Source organism: Hermetia illucens, chromosome 5 (assembly GCF_905115235.1).
Source record: "Hermetia illucens chromosome 5, iHerIll2.2.curated.20191125, whole genome shotgun sequence".
Lineage (NCBI taxonomy): Eukaryota > Metazoa > Arthropoda > Insecta > Diptera > Stratiomyidae > Hermetia > Hermetia illucens.
Genome location: NC_051853.1, coordinates 100,782,895 through 100,801,718, shown reverse-complemented (window position 1 = coordinate 100,801,718; position 18,824 = coordinate 100,782,895). Strand labels below are relative to the sequence as shown.

Genomic DNA, 18,824 nt, shown 5'->3' with positions numbered 1-18,824 from the left:
AAAACGTGGCTGAGATGGAGTGACAGCGGAGGTCAGGACACCAGCTTTTAGGGATAATGAATTGGGGGACCTTGGCGCAAAACCAGGATGTCTGGACTTCCTTACTAAGGCGGGACTTGACTTGAATCTTATAAATAAGTAGACGCAGATAAGTACAAAGTTTTCATTTGTGTACTCATCCTTCCTTTCCATTATCCATTATCCCCAATTCCCGAAGAAGGAATCGACGTGCTTATCAGATGAATTTCAGTCACGTTATACTGTATATCCCTAGCTTTGGGGATAACCATGGAGCATTGCAACATTGGCTTGTGGCGCGGCAGGATTCGCAGCATTCGAAATTTATTTCGAATGTTGCGAGTGCGAGCAAATAGATGGCGCGGATCTATCCACTTTGCGTGGCACGCCAAGGGAGTGGAAGATCTCAAAAAAGTGTGCGATGAATGATTTTGTTTTAGGAGACCTGTCACAAATTATATATATCAAGTTGAGGGAATTGAACAGAGAAGTCTTTTTGAGTTCGTTGAATTAAAAAGTAATGTTAAGTGTACATTAATGAAAATAACATATGAATTGTTAATTTAAAAATATCTTAAATATTTATAAGGATTGTTGAAATGAGAAGTGGTGTTAATTACTTAACGGTAAAGAAATTATTAAAATAAAAAGTAATTGGATTACTTAATTGGTGACCCCGGAACTTCCCAAAAACACAACCACCAGTTCAGCTACCTCAAGTTCATCTAGCACTTCGACCACCTCAACTTCAACAACGCCAATTCCAAGAACCCCAACGACGCCTCCTAGTCCCAGCACAACAACCACGGTCAAGCCTCCTCCGAATTGCCGCCACTTCGATGGACCCTCGTTCATCGGAGGAATCGTCCTTACCATTGGCCTGCTAGCCATCTCCTTCGTGGCCTACAAATTCTACAAGACTCCAAAGACTACTTCAAACGGAAAGTGGATTACGTCCAAGAACAAATCGAGAAGATCGATATGCTCCAAATGCAGAAGTCTCAATTCCTCAATGCTGTGCACGAGGTGTCATATAATTGAAAAACTCAAGCACATCATCATCCCCATCAACAAACCTTCTCTACACAGTGTACTACGCGACACACGTCGGACCATCACCATCAGATTACTCGGCTATCGGAATAAGAAGACCCCACGACGAAATACATACCAAATGTAACGGCTGCAACTTAACGACCTGAGGAAATTCTCTTTAGTTTTACTTTAAAATGCTCGCGTGGCACGCATGTATTTTTCACTCTTCTTTAAGCGTAATGAGTTTGTCCCAACTTTTTGTATAAATAATAATAAAAAAATTGAAATCGCTGCAAGAGACGGCGTGCAAGTGTTTAACATCGCGAGTCCTCCATTCTCATTGGTGGTGTTTTTGGTCTGCGCTGGATAGCGTCCGCTTCGTTTTTTTTTTTTTTTTTTTTTTTCTCGTTTCGTGCGTGCATTTGTGGGTGCAGCCTGCCGTGTCGGTGTAAAGTTCACCGCGTTTCAGAATAAACTCACCGCGTTTGCATTTCAATCTCGTACTTTTCGTGAAACAAGATGTCTTTTGACGATAGGGACGCGGCGGGCCCATCGAACCCGCAAGTGACCGCCCTCGCCGTACGCGTTCCTCCGTTTTGGCGGCGGAACCCCGAACTGTGGTTCGTGCATTTGGAAGCACAATTCCAAATGTCCGGCATCACATCGGACGCGACCCGCTTCAACTACGCGGTGGTCGGCCTGGACGAAGAGTCCATACTTCTGGTGTCCGACGTGGTGAAGTCGACATCGTATGTGCAGCTCAAGAGCGAGTTGATCAGGCGCCTGTCGGCAAGCGAGTCGGCAAAATTAGACCACTTGCTGGCAGGTTTAACCTTGGGTGATCGAACTCCCAGCCAATTGCTTCGTGAAATGAGGCAATTGGGTGGGAGTAAGATCGGCGAAGACCTGATCAAGTCGCTCTGGCTGCGTCGGCTCCCGGAGGGCACCCAGGCGATCCTCGCTTGCGTCTCCGGTTCCTTGGAGGAACTGGCAGCGACGGCCGACCAGGTTCAGGAGGTGTACGTACGCCCAACCTTGGCGGCCGTTCAACCACCGTCGGATGAGGTGGGTGAATTGAGGCGCGAGATTGCTGCATTAACAGCCAGTATGGCCGAGATGAGGGCGACGTTGGACGCTCAGCGTTCGGGCGCCAGATCGCGAGCACGCTCGCGGTCTGTCATCCGAAAAGGGCGATCAGGTAGCAGGTCGTCAAGACAGTCCACGGACCCAGGGATTTGCTGGTACCACCGCAGATTCGGGGATAAAGCGACAAGATGTACGCTACCGTGTAGATTCTCTCCTACCGCAAAAAACTAGGTCCGCGGGGGGTCTTGGCGGCGGCCACCCAGAACGCAGCGCCACGTCGCCTAACTATTTTCGACCCTCTCAGCAGGCGCAACTACCTCGTCGACACGGGTGCGGAGGTTTCGGTCCTTCCCGTACCCCAGCATCATCAACTTTTCCCTCAACCGCTCAAACTTGCGGCAGCAAATTCCTCCCGCATAAACACGTACGGGTATAGGCAAGTGGACGTGAGTCTTGGCTTGCGTAGGACGTTTTCGTGGCGTTTCATCCTGGCGGATGTCAGCTTCCCCATACTAGGCGCAGACTTCCTGTGTCACTATGGATTGCTGGTGGACTTGCAAAACAAGTCTCTTATAGATTCCACGACCAACCTTAATACGTCGGGACATATGGTATCTCACCCAGGCAATAATCTTTCCGTTCTTTTAGAAGACATTACCGACTCTCGTGTTCGGGCACTTCTCCAAAAGTTCAGCCAGATTACTACCAACTGTAGTCTCTCCAAACCAGTGAAGCACAATGTGCAGCACCACATTATCACTACTGGTTCCCCGATCTTCTCGAAGGTGCGTCCTCTACCATCTCAGAAACTGGCAATTGCACGGAAAGAGTTTGAACAACTCGTTCAACAGGGTATCTGCAGGCCCTCAAACAGCTGTTGGTCTTCCCCACTGCATATGGTCCCTAAGACAAACGGCGAATGGCGCCCATGTGGGGATTACAGAAGACTAAATGCACAGACTGTTCCTGACCGATATCCAATTCCACTCATCCACGACTTTGCGCATCACCTCGCGAATTGCCGCATCTTTTCGACCTTGGACTTAACCAAGGCTTATCACCAAATTCCAGTAGCTCCTGAAGACATTCCAAAGACGGCAATATGCACACCCTTTGGACTCTTCGAGTTCACCCGGATGACTTTCGGATTGTGCAACGCGGCGCAAACCTTTCAAAGGTTCATTCACTCAGTCCTGCGAAACCTCGAATTCTGTTTCGTATATTTGGATGATGTTTTGGTCGCTTCTACCACTGAGTCTGAGCACTTAGCCCATCTCGAGTGCATTTTTCAACGTCTCCTTGAGGCCGGTTTAGTCCTAAACGTTGAGAAATGCAAATTCCTTCAACAACAGGTGAGATTCCTCGGCCATTTCATTTCCCCTGAAGGAATACAGCCCGACCCAGACAAGGTGCAAGCGATAACAAGCTTCCCGCGTCCAAAGACAGTGAGGGAGTTGAGGAGATTCTTGGGCATGCTGAACTTCTACCGTCGTTTCCTGCCCAAGGCCGCCCATCTCCAGTCCATTTTGAACGCGTACTTGTCTGGCCCCAAAACTAAGGACACACGAGAGATCGTGTGGTCTGAAGAGGCTATCTGCGCGTTTGACAAATCTCGTCAACAACTGGCTGACGCTACACTCTTGGCATTCCCTCTGCAAGATGCACCCCTAGCCGTTTTTGTTGATGCCTCTGACATCGCAGTAGGTGCTGCCCTTCACCAAAAGGTGGACCAAGTTTGGCAGCCGTTGAGCTTCTTCTCGAAGCAGTTGAATCCCGCTCAACGGAACTACAGCACCTACGATCGCGAACTGCTCGCCGCATACCTGTCCATCAAATACTTCCGTTTCTCCCTAGAAGGCAGGCCGTTCACAGTGTTCACGGACCATAAGCCTCTCACGTTCGCTTTGAAACAGAAGCCCGACAAAGCGTCCCCTCGTCAGCTTCGACACCTGAGCTTCATAAGCCAGTTTACGTCGGACATCCAGCACGTGTCCGGGAAGGACAACATTGTTGCTGACGCTTTGTCTCGTGTCTCCGAAGTTAACATCCCCGCCTCACTCGATTTCTCGGCTATTGCCAAGGCGCAAGTGGATGACGCAGCACTTCAGAGCCTCAAGTCCAACCCCAAATACAAATTTCGGGAGTTGCCCATCTTCGGCTCAAGCCTCTCGCTCTGCTGCGAAGACTCGGAAAAGGGACCTCGGCCATACATTCCGGCCACATTTCGCAAGGAAGTGTTCCACGCAGTTCACGACTTGGCGCACCCCGGCATCAGGACAACAAACCGGTTAGTCACCGGAAAATACTTCTGGCCCTCCATGAACAAGGATATTAATTCCTGGGCCAGAGAGTGCATCGCATGCCAAAAATGTAAGGTCTCCAGGCATGTTAGGAAAGAAGTGGGCTCATTCCCCCGCACTACCAAGCGTTTCCACACCATACACCTCGACATAATAGGGCCTTTGCGAGACTCGCACGGTTATAAGTATTGCCTCACAATCATCGACAGGTTCACGCGGTGGCCTGAGGCAATACCTCTGAAAGACATCACGGCGCAATCATGTGCTGAAGCCCTCTGTCGAGAGTGGATACCTCGCTTTGGCGTCCCTGCAGTGGTCATCACTGACCAGGGAATGCAATTTGAGTCCACCCTTTTCTCCGAGTTAGGCAAACTCCTTGGTTTTAAACGCCAGCGGACTACGGCATACCACCCACAATCCAATGGGATGTTGGAACGTTGGCACCGGACGCTGAAAGCCGCCATTATGGCACGCGACGACCCGTCCTGGACGCAAGTCTTGCCTCTCGTCCTACTCGGCCTTCGAACAACCCGCCGAGAGGAGTTTGCTGCCAGCCCCGCGGAGCTGGTTTACGGGGAGAACCCGAGACTCCCAAGCGATCCGGTCTTCGACAAGAGATCGGGTCTCACGGAGTCGGGGTTGGTGCGTCTGCTGAGAGACAATCTCCGACGCATCAAAGCGCCACCACCCACTCGACACTCATCCATACCTGCCTGTTCGCCCAAGGAGCTGGACACTTGCACGCACGTGCTGATCAGGACGGATGCCGTCCGGAAGCCGCTGCAGCCTCCATATGAGGGCCCGTACCGCGTTCTCGAGCGGGGAGAACATTTCTTCCAGCTCGAGATCAGTGGTCACAAAAAGGCGGTCTCTTTGTCCAGACTGAAACCCGCGTGCGCCCCGAAGCAACGTCGTGTCCGCTTTGTGGATTAACGGCGAACGAAGTTCGGGGATCAGTCGCTGAAACCCCTAGGTTTCATCTGGGGGCGGAGTGATGTGGCGCGGCAGGATTCGCAGCATTCGAAATTTATTTCGAATGTTGCGAGTGCGAGCAAATAGATGGCGCGGATCTATCCACTTTGCGTGGCACGCCAAGGGAGTGGAAGATCTCAAAAAAGTGTGCGATGAATGATTTTGTTTTAGGAGACCTGTCACAAATTATATATATCAAGTTGAGGGAATTGAACAGAGAAGTCTTTTTGAGTTCGTTGAATTAAAAAGTAATGTTAAGTGTACATTAATGAAAATAACATATGAATTGTTAATTTAAAAATATCTTAAATATTTATAAGGATTGTTGAAATGAGAAGTGGTGTTAATTACTTAACGGTAAAGAAATTATTAAAATAAAAAGTAATTGGATTACTTAAGGCTCTCTATTGAAAGGTTGAATGTTTCTTCAGCATTCATGGGAATAAATCTGGGAGGATAATCTACAAAATTCTGACAGGCTGGCTTCAGAAATTACATGTCCCGAATTCGTCCTTAAGCTTGTTGAGTATTTATTTTCTCAGGAGGGCAAGTGAGGCGAAGGCCTTCAAAAACCTTTAAATGAGACCATAATACTTGGAGTAATGTCGAAGAAAATACTAAAAATTTGCAACAAAGCGGTTAAGCTGACTGTTAAGGGGTAAGTCTACTGTTTAAACATCAAAATTGACCTTTCTTTCCTAACTTGTCATAAAAAATATCAGAAGCTATCGATTTTAAATTTCGAAGTACATTTTGAAGCTAAAAACTTTACTGATAATATATTAAGTCTGGAAGCCGGAAGCTAGACGTTCAGGTATGCAAGGTTTTGTATTTCCCTATGGGAGAAATGATGCATGCATGATAGTTCCGTGTCTACATAGTAAAATTCAATTGTCCTCTATTTTTTGAAAAGTCGTTTATGCAAATAATTTGATCTGGAAAAAGTACATTAATCAGTCCCATAGGGTTCACACTAGGAGTTCAATATTATTGGGAAATGTGGAGAAGTCAACCAACAACAGATACAAAAAGAGTTGGGGAGAAGTAGATTCTTTATGAATGGAGTTTTAATATTTCTCTGGAGTGTTATTTATTTTCGTTAATTATGACGTCAGCATCTTATTTGTTTGACTTAAGAAGTAGTAAATTCGTGCAAAATTGATAATTTTGAACTGCCATAACTTTGGTACTAATAATCGAATCTCATGAAGCTTGACATGCATATGCGCAATACTGTCCTCTATGTTTAATATTCCTTGAAGCAACTTAAGGGAGACTCTTCAATCAATTTGTAAAACTTGGAATGGCACATATTTTGAGGACTAGACTTCATATAAGTGCATCGAATTGATTTTATCAGATTTTTGGGTTGGGTAGCTTCCGAACATGAGTCCTGCCTCAGTTCAAGTGTGCACGTTATGACCCTGTACTTGCGCATTTTACAATTTACGTCAAATCTAATATCAGTTTCGAAAAGTACTAAGAGAGCTTCCATTTGGATATCACATGACTATATCGGTAAAAAATTTTTTACATCCGTATTTTGCATGTATGGGGAGTCTCATTTAAACCTGATGTAAGTTCATGTCATTCACTGCATGCCCACACACAATATGCCTATTGGACACTATGGAGAACATGCAAGAATGAGCAATCTACAACAGGCTGGTTTGGAAAGTGTGGGAGGTTCAAATCAACCATCCAGCTTATCAAACTGGCTACTGCCTAAAAACGCAATATACAGAAAGGGATTCCCCTTAATATAAATAAGTAGGAAACCGAAAGCTCGGTGCTTCAGGTATGAAAGGTTTTGTTGATTTGTTATGTAAGAATTTTTAAGTACACGATGGTTCATTCTATAAATGGTAGTGTAAGTCCGTTGAATATACCCGATACTCAATTCGATGTGGTTGTGGCGTTTTATCTTTTAGGGAGCAGTAATTTAACGCTAAAGAAGCAACTTTGAACGACTGTAACTTTGTTAATAATAACAGTATTTCCACCAAACTTCCTTATATGTAGCTTTATATTTAAGCTCATATAACTGCAACGGATTTAGTGTGAGCCTAAGGGGTGTTTGCAGTAAATTTTGAAGATATGGAAATATACTTTTATTAACTTTATTTGAGCAGATACCGTAAACGAGAGTATTTTGGGGCCTACATATCAAATGCGTGGACCACCATAATTCCTTTCAGATTTCTCGGACTCCGGCACTCTACCCCATTTGCAGCCTATTCCAAAATTAGTATCTGTTTTGAAAGGTACTAATCGAGACCTTTCATATTTCACATGGTTTTCAATGAAACCTGAAGAATGCACTCGATTTGCGTAATTGGCACCTAATAATCAGGCCTCAGGCGATAATTATTGCAACTGGTTACTTTAATACGTTATGTCAAATATCTAGAAGTAATGATTCATGCAAGCCTGGTTGGGGGCCCTCGATGAACCTGAAGCATTTCAATTATGGTTTTCTAGATCCACAGAGGAAAGGAAGAGTTTGGGAAAAAATTAAATGCAATTGATCGGATGCAAACAAAGTAAGAAGGGATGTGTCCTTATCGTGATGTAATACTTAGTAGTGTTTCCGTGGAGAAGAGGCAAAAGATCGAAGGTCATGTTAGCAGGTAAAAACCCCCGGTTGAAAAAGGACCAAAGTCAAGACAAAAGGCGATTCCGGGTGTTTCCGCCGGATTTCAGAATTGTCTGTTGTTCTCTTCTGATATGCTCAACTTGGTCTAGCTCAAAGCCTAACTTGTCGCCCTCTTTCAAAAATAAGAAAGTTAAATATTACTTATTATCTGTTTATACCTATCATGCGTCGTCTTCAACCTGGCCCTCGAAAAAGTGAGCCGTGATGCTAAGGTAAGTGGAAGAGGTACGATCCTCTTTAAGTCCACCCAACTACTGGCCTATGCTGACGATATCGACATCATGGGAAGAACCACCCGAGACGTACAAACTGCCTTCATCCAGATCGACCAAGCGGCATTGGCACGAGATCTAGGGCTGTACATCAATGAAGGCAAGACAAAGTATATGGTGGCAATGTCAGCATCGAAAACAAACCAACGAACAACATCAAACCGCACTGGTCAAACAGGAAGAATAAAGATATGAGAATACAACTTTGAGACCGTTTATAATTTCTCCTATTTATGGCCGAAAATCACAACCGATAACAGTTACGATGAGGAAATCCGCGCATGGTTGTTGTCAGCGAACAGAGCCTATTTCAGCTTACGAAAACTGTTCCACTCGAAACGTCTCACCATAGGGTTAAGGCTCTTACGGTACAAGACAATGATCTTGCCAGTCTTCGTGTACTCCTCGGAGACTTGGGTTCTTATCAGGAAGAATTGCGAATTCTTGGCCGCGTTCGAGAGAAGAATCCTCCGAAGAATTTTTGGCCCCCTACATGAGGATGGACGATTCCGTAGCCTACATAACGACGAAATCTATGAGCGATACCATGACCATCCGGTTGTGGATAAAATCCGGCTCAATAGGTTACGGTGGGCGGGTCACTTAATCAGTATGGATGAGGATGATCCCGCCCGGAAAGTCAATAAAGGCAATATCTATGGTAGAAAAAGATGACGAGGCAGACCCTGCCTAAGATGGAGCGATGGCGTAGATAAGGACGCCAGACAGCTTTTAGAGATATCGAATTGGTGGACCTCGGCGCAAAACCGGGATGTCTGGAGTTCCTCATTGAGGCAGGCCTAGACTGGATACTGGCTGTTGCGCCGTTGATGATGATGATCTGTTTAGACACCGAACGAAATAATTAATTATTTAAAATGAGACTGGTTCTTGTTCTAAAGTTGGCTCCTAGAGAGGTCGGAGCTAAAATTTGACTTGTATATCGTTTTGTGCTTAGAATTGTTGTTTTAGATATATGCATGTGGATATGGTGGGGACTGGCATATTTGCAAAAGATGCGGTATGCAAAGAATTAACTTTCTACAAATTTAATATTAAGTCAATGTGACAACAATAGTAATCTGAGGCTACATAAAACTTTGGCTTGCAAATTCAAACAATTTGGGGGACGAATGTGGAAGTATAATCATAACGTTATCTATGTTACAAATCAAGGACGATTGCCAATATTTCTCAAGTTTAGATAATTTTATTTCTTTAATAGATATTTAACAAGGAAGGATAAGATATACGAAAGGTTAGTGTCAAAAGTTTATTCCAAAAGATGTGTTTACGGCCAAATTCAAAAATTTGAAAATTCATAAACTATTCATATCGATATGATAACTATTTTAATGATTAACCGGATTTACATTATTACTGGTATAAATAATATCAAAAGCGTGGCTATGCATGGAATTGACAAGATTATTTACATTAATAGTATCAATATTATTTCAGGCATCAGTGATGACCATTTTAAGCTTATTAATATTGTTGTATTGTTTATTATTATCATAAATCGGACGAAAATTCTCCTCACGAATTTTACACAAGAATTGAATCGGAACTAAATGGCTGCGTGCTTAGGACATCGATTTTATTGCCATAAAATTAATCGCAGGTGTACTCGTTAGCATGTACTCGAGCTCAGGGAGTACTCCCAGAATCGCGTGCTGAGCTCGCTTTCCGTGAGGGTAACTCGAATTCGGCATTCATTCAAAGCATTTCAATAGCCGAAGCGAACTTTCCCCCAAGTTTCGACTTACAAACACATAAGATAACACTCTTTATTTCTTCAGGAATGGCTGAAACTGTCCATTCAGGAAAACTTCGATTATCGCAGAACTACACGAGATAGAATAATTTTGACAAGTGTGACTGTCATTGCAGTAGTGTAGCGAATATTACATTAGTACTGTATTTCACATGCTCTCCACCTACCTGTAAATGAGCCTATTCGAACTGAGGAACAGGAGTTAAGAATTTCCGAACGTGAGAACGCAAGCGCGGTTGTTACACGGAGATTTTGATACTACGCTTCTTTCTTGAGGCTACAGAATACCATAGTATCTAGGGGACTCTATACAAGAGGTTCATATCCCGGCACATAGCCTGAAATCGTATGGTGAAAGAAAAGCATCACACGTGTTCGACGTTCTTCAATAACTTGCGCGCGGAGATTTCTGTGTATCATTTTGAAAGTGTTGGTGTCGTTATGTGATGCATGAAACGGGGAAACATATACAAGAAAATCTAGCCGCCATCGACACACCGGCACGCCAATAGATAAACCATGAGCGCTACGTGACAGTTAACTGGCTCATACCTAACTCGCGTATATATATGAAATCACAATCGTTGCCGCCTTGAAATGAAATTTCCTCATCTTTTACACCCAATGACAAAATCCGCCATCGAAAACACTATCAAATTTGCTTTTCTCTTTGTCAGGCATTCCCGAAAGATTACTTTGACAAGTTTACAACTATTTGAAGGATTCCCTAAGTTGTGTTTTTATATGTGATCCGTGTTTGAAAGTTCAGTTGATGTGAATGTTTTGTGTAGTAAGCATGTTTTACAACGATTTTTGAAAAAATATTGTGAAGCAAGTCAAGTCACAATAAGCCGGGAAAGCAGAAGCTGGGCGGCACGAAAGGTTTTGTGTATTCTTTATTTAAAAACATTTCAGTGTACATTGGTGCCATTAGTACCTAGCAGGTAATGTATCTCCATATATTATGTCAGAATAACTACTTTCAGGTGCTTCTGATATTCAAAGTTTTAGAATTTACACTGAGGCGACAATTTTGACCTATTATAGCTTTGTTAGTAATAATGCGATTTCCACCAAAATTGATAGTCATATTTTATATTACAGCCTATATTACTATTATTTCTTAATTCTAGGATGCAGTTAAAGGGGGCTTTGTAGTCAATTATTAAAGTTTATAGTAATATACTGTTATTCACTTGAATTAAAGAGATATCGGCATGGAGGGTATTTCGTAGCCCAGGTACCAGTTGCTGATTTGTCGGCATAAAGCAATAACTTAACATAGCCCCATATAAATTAATCGACGGGCATTAACCCTCTGGAAACAAAGCTAGCAAAATCGCGCTGTATGCAAGTTGCGCCGTCTTATTGGAACCATATGTCAGCGATGTTTGGCTGATTGATTTTTCACTCAGTATGGCTCAATAGCGCTCATTATTCAGGGTAACGGCAGCTCCTCCCCGATTGCCAAAGAAATGGGGAAATAATGGTGATTCGTCAATGGCTTGAGGATTGTCTTCGCACCATGTATGACATGTTTATTGGCGTAGCCATTTAACCAATAAAATCAATAAAAATGCTTATTTTCGGCCAATTTGAAATGAGCCAATGAGCGAAAATGCCTCGCAAACGATGGATGCATGAATTGCATTTTATAGGTGCAAGATCTTTACGTAAAATTTTCCGTGTTGTCGAAGAGCAAAGACCAACAAATTGAGAATGGAGACGAATCAACATTTCGGCGTCCTCTTCAACATTTCGCGCTACAGCAGCAATATTCTTTGTCTTGTTGACAGTTTTGAATCGAGAAGAGTAAAATTTTTTGCGGAAAGGATCAATCCATGTGTTGCTTGCTTGTTACAGCAATTATGTTGAAATTCGGGGAACAGATTGATTTTTTTCAAAGTAAACTGTCACAATTGGGAAGCATTGTTCGGACGTTAAACGATTCATGATAACTTGCCACACCTTACTGAATAAAAATTTGAACAACGTTTGACTTTCTCAGCTGTCGAACCATAGTTATCGATATCGAAAATTCTTATGTAACTGGAAAAACACCCATTGTGAGAAGGGAATCGAAGGGGCAATAATCAGCGTGCCTTGTCACAAAAATAAGAGTGACACCATCAAATACGACGATAACAGAATTCGAGGAAATGCTAGGTATGCTTGTCTTCTATACAAAAAGTCGAAACCCCAAAATCGGTCGAACTATGAACACCAGAGGCCGTATCCTGCTTGAGGCTTTCATGGAGCTAGCAACTACGGGAAATGTACCCAACTTTCTTGGGACAGGGTCGGGTTTAATAGCCGATCTGACATAAGTGAGCACGACAATGGTGAGGGAATGGTCTGGTTTGTCAATGAGAATTATACTCATAAGGACCACCAGGCAATCTTCCTTTAGATCGAATGTGAGCCACGCGGCGACGTTGGTCCCTGCGAAGCTGAACATCACTAGAAGCCACTTTTCCTGTAGTACGGCTTCAGAAAAGGTAGATCGAATGATTAGACGCATGATGGGAGCATTCGATGCTACCATGCCGAGGCGGCGAGTCCTTGCAATAGATAGTCAAACTATTGGTGGAAGAAAGACATCTTGGAGGTGCGGGCTGTATGTTTTCGACCCGGAAGGATTTGCCAACGATCTAGAGAAAGACAATAGTTCGACGATAAACGGGAAGTATGTGCAAACCTTGGAGACAGGCTTAATCAAGCTATACGGACCAACAAGCGAGAGTGCTTCAAGGAGCTTTGCGCAGAGGAAGACCAAAAACCTCTAGGGAACAGCGTACAGGGTGGTTATGAAGAACATGAGAGGGAGGACACCGGCCTGCTCTCCACTCGAAATCATGATGACGCTCTTCCCCCTGAATAAAGCGTAGCGCAAAGAAACATAAACACCATACCATGCAGTAACAAAAAAAAATTGTACTCACATACAGGAAAGCAAGTCACGGAGAAAAAAACAATTATTGTGCCGATCAACTTTTTCTTACGCATATTGAATGATGAGGACCAAGCTTCAAACGGTTATGAAGTATTCTGAATATGGAAAATAACATAAGATCGCCGGGAAAGGCACCCTGAAAACGTTAGCAGGATAATTGCCCTATGCAGCCCGTAAATTAACCTCAGAGATAAAAAAAACTCGCGGCACAGTTTATGATCAAAACATGCATCAGCCACAGATCAGCACTTTTGAAGAGACAACATATTAAACAAGTCGGGAAACCGGAAGCTGGACGCTTCAGGTACGAAAGGTTTTGTGTATTTCTTAGTACGTAGCACATAATATATGCATATATTATGTGAGAATATCCACTCTCGGATGATACTGACATTCATAGTCTTGAATTTGCAAGGAAGCGACAACTTTGACGTATTATAACTTTGTTAGTAATAGTGCGATTTCCACCAAACTTAGTGAGCTCATGCTCTATATTATACCCTATATTATTGCGAAATTCTATGGTGCTAACATGAACTTAAGGGGGTTTTCTAGCCAATTACTAAAAATTATAGTAATATACTATTATTAACGTTATTTGTACAGATATAAGTATGGAAGGTATTTCGGAGCCCAGGCACCATATAGTGGCAGCCTTCTGATTTTCTCCAGATTTTTTGGTTTGGTATTTTCTGAGAATGGCCCCCTTAAAGGAATGGTCACTTTCAACCCCCCGCACCCCCAATCCTTCCTACAAATGTCAAAACTTCGAAAGGTACTAACCAAGTCCTTTAATTTGATACCCCACATGAGTATATTTGATGAAAAAAAAATGTTCACCCCCCTTTTGCATGTATGGGGACCCCCTTTAAATCCGGCGTAAAAGGATATAATTAACTGTATGCGTGAGCGTTCACAGTTCCCAGCTTTCTACCAAATTTGGTGTCAATCGCTATAACCGTTTCCGAGAAAAATGCGTGTGACGGTCAGACAGACAGACAGGTCTGACATTTGCGGAGGAAAAAACGGAAGCGGTCCTTATCACCAAGCGCCGTAAAAGAAATTTCGCCAGTATTCAAATTGGGAAACATATCATCACTTCTAGGCCTGCGATCAAATACTTGGGAGGGATGATAGATGAGAAGCTTAGCTATAAGGCACACGTGCAGTATGCCTATGACAAAGCATCCACTGCGAGTGGGGCCCTGGCAAGAATGATGCCGAACGTGGGAGGGCCACGGCATGCTTCCAGGTTGCTTATAGCTAGGGTAGTGAGTTCGATCCTGCTCTATGCAGCTCCAGTTTGGGAAAAGGCATTGCGGGTTACATTTAACGGTAACAAACTGAGTTCAGTCTTCAGAAAAACAGTCCTAAGAGTGTGCTCGGCATTCAGGACTGTCTCAGATGATGCAGCATTCGTCATTTCTGAAATGATGCCCATTGACATCTTGGCAGATGAGATGACGAATATATATAATGCGAAGTCTATCTCTCCTTTATCGCAGACGAAGAACGCCGAAAGGGAGAGATGGCTAAGTAGATGGCAAGAGCGTTGGAAACGCTCGGGAAAGGGTCGGTGGACACACAGGCTCATCCCTGCCATCAAGGAGTGGTTGGAGAGACAGCACGGTGAGATTAATTATAATTTTACCCAGTTTCTCACAGGGCATGGAGGATATCGCCAGTACCTGTTCAGGTTTAAACTGGATACCTCACCCGACTGTCCAAACTGCGATGGAGTCCCAGAGGAGCCAAAGCATGTATTCTTCCACTGTCCAAGGTTTGTGGAGGAAAGGAAGAACCTAGAGGAGACTCTAGGAGAGGTGCTCGTACCAGAGAATCTGGTGCGAAGAATGCTAACATGTGAGGAAGACTGGGATGCGATCAACTCCATGGTCGTATCTATCCAGAGCAAACTGCGAAAGGCAGAGGACATCAGAAAAGCGCGATTACGTACGCCGGGTAGAGACGAAAGGGAACGAAGCTAAAAGGAGCTGACTCCGCCCTGTGATGTAATACCATACGGTGGTTCCACGGGGCTTGGAGGGAGTCGGGGGTTGTTTTAGTGGGTAAGAATCCCACACGCTGGCGTGTCCAGGCCAATATCTTTTGAAGATTTCCACCTCCTCAAAAAAAAAAGCACAGACAGACGGTAAACCGATTTTAATAAGGTTTTGTGTTTGCACAAAATAAGGTTTTGTGTTTACAGAAAACCTTAAAAATGGGAGACAATCAAGATAATTTGAATAACGAACGCGAGTAAATCTTCTCTGGACCGATTCAATTACATGACCGTCACAATAATGGTAAGCCCTACAAGACTTAAGATACTCAGGAATATTGCGGCCAAAGGAGTCATGCAGAACGATAGATGAATGAAGATCTTTGAGCTAGTAAAAGGAGCGAAAACGATATCAGACATTTCATAAGCTCAGCTGAAGGTGCCAGCAAAAGAACGAATTAATCGAAGCTTTCAGGCGAATGTTCTCCCAAGATCCTTCTAAGCAAAAATAACTGAAAAGGTTCACCAATCAGGTAATAATGCACCGGAAACGAAATTTCAAGAAAACAGCTAATGCTTCTTTCATTGAAGGATTTAGGGATAAAGCTGTTAAACTCCTATAAATCGGTGGCGGTTGAGAGTTCCCTTTAAAAGCCATGCTGTTCTTTCGCAAAGAGGTGTACGGAGTAAGAGGAAACACAGTTTTTGACATTTTTCACAAAAATTTTAAACATAAGGCAAAGCAGGCTGGTAGTATCATGCCAACGAAGCATCACTTTTTGTGTTGGCAGATTATACGTGCCTCCTTCTACTTGTTTGTCAAGACGCGTCCAGATAAACTTTTGGTGCAAATTAACGAAAAAGACAAAAAATTTGTTGTTTATATTTTTCCAAAAAAAAGGAGAAGTAGAAGGCCGGGGGGACCACAGCGGTGATTTATATCTAGACTGTTGATGAAAAATTTGACAATGAGGAGGAGGGAGAGGTCAAAAGAAAAATGGAAGACTATAAACTTGCCGAAATCGGGCTCGCTTTTCTGTAATATTTGTCTCGTTCACTCGACGTGATCAGTTGCGCCATTTTGTTCTATAAATGGTCTCATCTGGATGTAGTCGCAGGGGTTTAAAATCCCCATCCAGCGTATCAGGCCCCCGTTGATCTGGCCGATATTTTAATCACTCCTCATAGACTTGGATGTTCTAACCAATCCTCGCAGATAAGTTCTCGTTACCGCGAATCACGTGATAACTCCATCGAAAACGCTTCTCACGCAATTTCTACATGACTGGCGCAACTCAATATAGATCACCGACATCCTCTTTCTGGATGTCATCAGGGCGTGTTACATCACTAGTCCAACGCAGCACTTTGGCCTCTGTTACCTTGAGGCGCCATTCATTGTCTTTTATAGTCGGGAAATACTCAGAACTATAGAGAATGACAGGGCGAAGGCAACTGTCGGGGTTTAAGATTTGAGATGTTCATTGATACGTCGATCACAAAAAACACCAGGTTACACGGTCGACAAGAATTCAGTTTTATTCAGATTCAGTCTGTTGCATCTTTTGCATGAGGCGATCATTCCAGTTTTGAACAAGTTGCACGATATCATTCTGGCTATGGTGTTAGGAAAACGTTACCTGCATAAAGCAATGTATTGGGCGCTGAACGTTGAACGTTCCATGTAACAGTGTTCTTAACAAGAACACAGAGGAGTAGTGAGAAGACATCTTCTTTGATAAACTCCGATGGAGACATGAAGCCGTTTTGATACACCCAGCCACACTTCGAACTTTACTTTTCTGATCATGGTAGAACATTTGAACCCAGCACACAAGTTCTTCTGACAATAGTGTTGCCGTAGAGTATACCAGATGGGTTCATGTGGCACACGGTCAAACGCTTTCCCTGGATCCAGAAATGCAATGTAAACAAGGCGATGCTTCCCACGGTGTTGCCCCATGGGCAACCACATAGCGTACACTGGGTCAGTAGTTCCGCAGTCCTTGGCAAATCTAGTTGGACTCCAGGTCATTTGAACGATGAGGCGAAAACGGTTGTTAAGAATACGTTCAATCTTCAGGAATAGTAACCGGATCGGACGGTAATTTGAACATTCTGCTGGACTACTTTTCTTTTACCATAGTGTGGCTGTGGAACTTTCTCGCTACTAAAATGGTGTTCTAACTTCCTAAGTAACCCGATTGAGGAATTTACTGAGCCACAGTGTTGGGTCCCAGCTCTTCTTTAAATCTCTACTGGGCTATAAAGTACTACACCCGTGTTGCAACGCAATAACACGTTGGAGGCCCAAAAGTCTCTGTTCGCTTGAGCGCAACCGCAACCCCCTTGAAGGTCACACCTGCGGGGCAACCGCAACAATCGAGCTGAACGCACATGCGACAGGAATTCTACTGAAACATGTGAATTCAGGGGCTTTCTCAATTCGCATGGTACCAATATGCGGGCTCAGGTTTGATCGCCCTGATTGGACTTTTGGAGCATTCGCCTTCTGCATTACGGCCAACAAACCAATGTGATACAGCGTCTTCCGGTACCACCACTATGGAGGTTCTCCTCGGCCACTTGGTTTTGGTTTGGCCAACAGGCTTGCTGCACCGTTTCCCTTCCCGCCACCACTGAGGACCAGTCGCGTTAATAGGAGCAATTTGTCCATATGTTGACAGCGCGTTTGAAAGTGGAGAATGAGGAAATTCTTTCGTTGAAATATAAACGAAATATTGCCGTCACTTATGCGTCGCAGTTTATCGATTGGCAAGCAAAGTACCCTTCCTATGTGCGTTGGTATCGGCTTTTGACAAGTCTATAGAGATCTCTCTCTGCATCCCGATTATTCAGTTTATCGAAAAGATCTTTCTAGTGGATCGCTCGAATATCAGGTTTCTTTGCTTCCCGGTGGACATTCTTTTAAATTTGCCAATTACCCTGTTTTTTATCATCGGGAAACTTATGATTGAGGCGTTTTTTTCACGGACCTTTACCATACTAAAACCGCTTATCCGCCTTCGTGGCCTCGACGATTGCCTAGTCCGCTTTATGAATCGTATTTTTCATTTAATTCGCGGCGGGCTACTGCCTCATGCTGTTTATCAGTGGCATCATTCGCGAGGTACGAGTGGACGGCCGATGTTGAAGTGAGATGATCGGCTTTGCAGTCAATGGGATGAAGATAAAGCTTCTTTCTGAGGAGGAGGGTGTGATCAACAAACTCATAAAACCCTGAGAAAAAGTGGTTGCAAATTAAATTTCGTCTGGGGTATGGTTGGATCTGCTGAAGAAAGAGACTTATTTAAGGCGAGAAATTCAACTCTGTGGAAGTTGAATTTTGAAACCTTATGTATCGGGTGCACGTTGGATTGATCAATATGGAAGTCGAATTCAAGGTAGCGGTATACCATTGCTATTCACGCCTTGTTGGGTATACCGGGACAACCACACCTAAGCGCCACGTTCACTGCTCGCTGAAATGGGTTTCAAATCCCACTCCACTATCCCTTGGATCGGCCCACTTGTTGGCCACTTTGGGGGGAGACTGGGAGGCTGGCTTCCACTACACGGCGTAGCCAATATTGTAATTGAATCCCTCCTCCTTAATATGTGACCTATTCGTTTCCACTTCCGCCTTCCGGTCACATACCCACTGGTGATAGGTCTAAGCGCTGAGCAATTTCTTTGTTCGCAATTGTATCAGGCCAGTATACTCTGATGATACGCCACAGATAAGTGTTCATG

The 18,824-nt window shown here is 43.9% G+C and overlaps 1 protein-coding gene across 1 annotated transcript; it reads left to right on the top strand.

The window, feature by feature from the left end:
* Window positions 1–685: 685 nt before the first annotated feature.
* On the top strand, window positions 686–1,198 carry LOC119658183 (the record flags this gene model as incomplete). The annotated part of the gene is made up of 1 exon (XM_038065450.1): window positions 686–1,198. A coding segment is annotated over one exon (513 nt), but the record flags the coding sequence as incomplete, so codon positions are not given.
* Window positions 1,199–18,824: the final 17,626 nt, after the last annotated feature.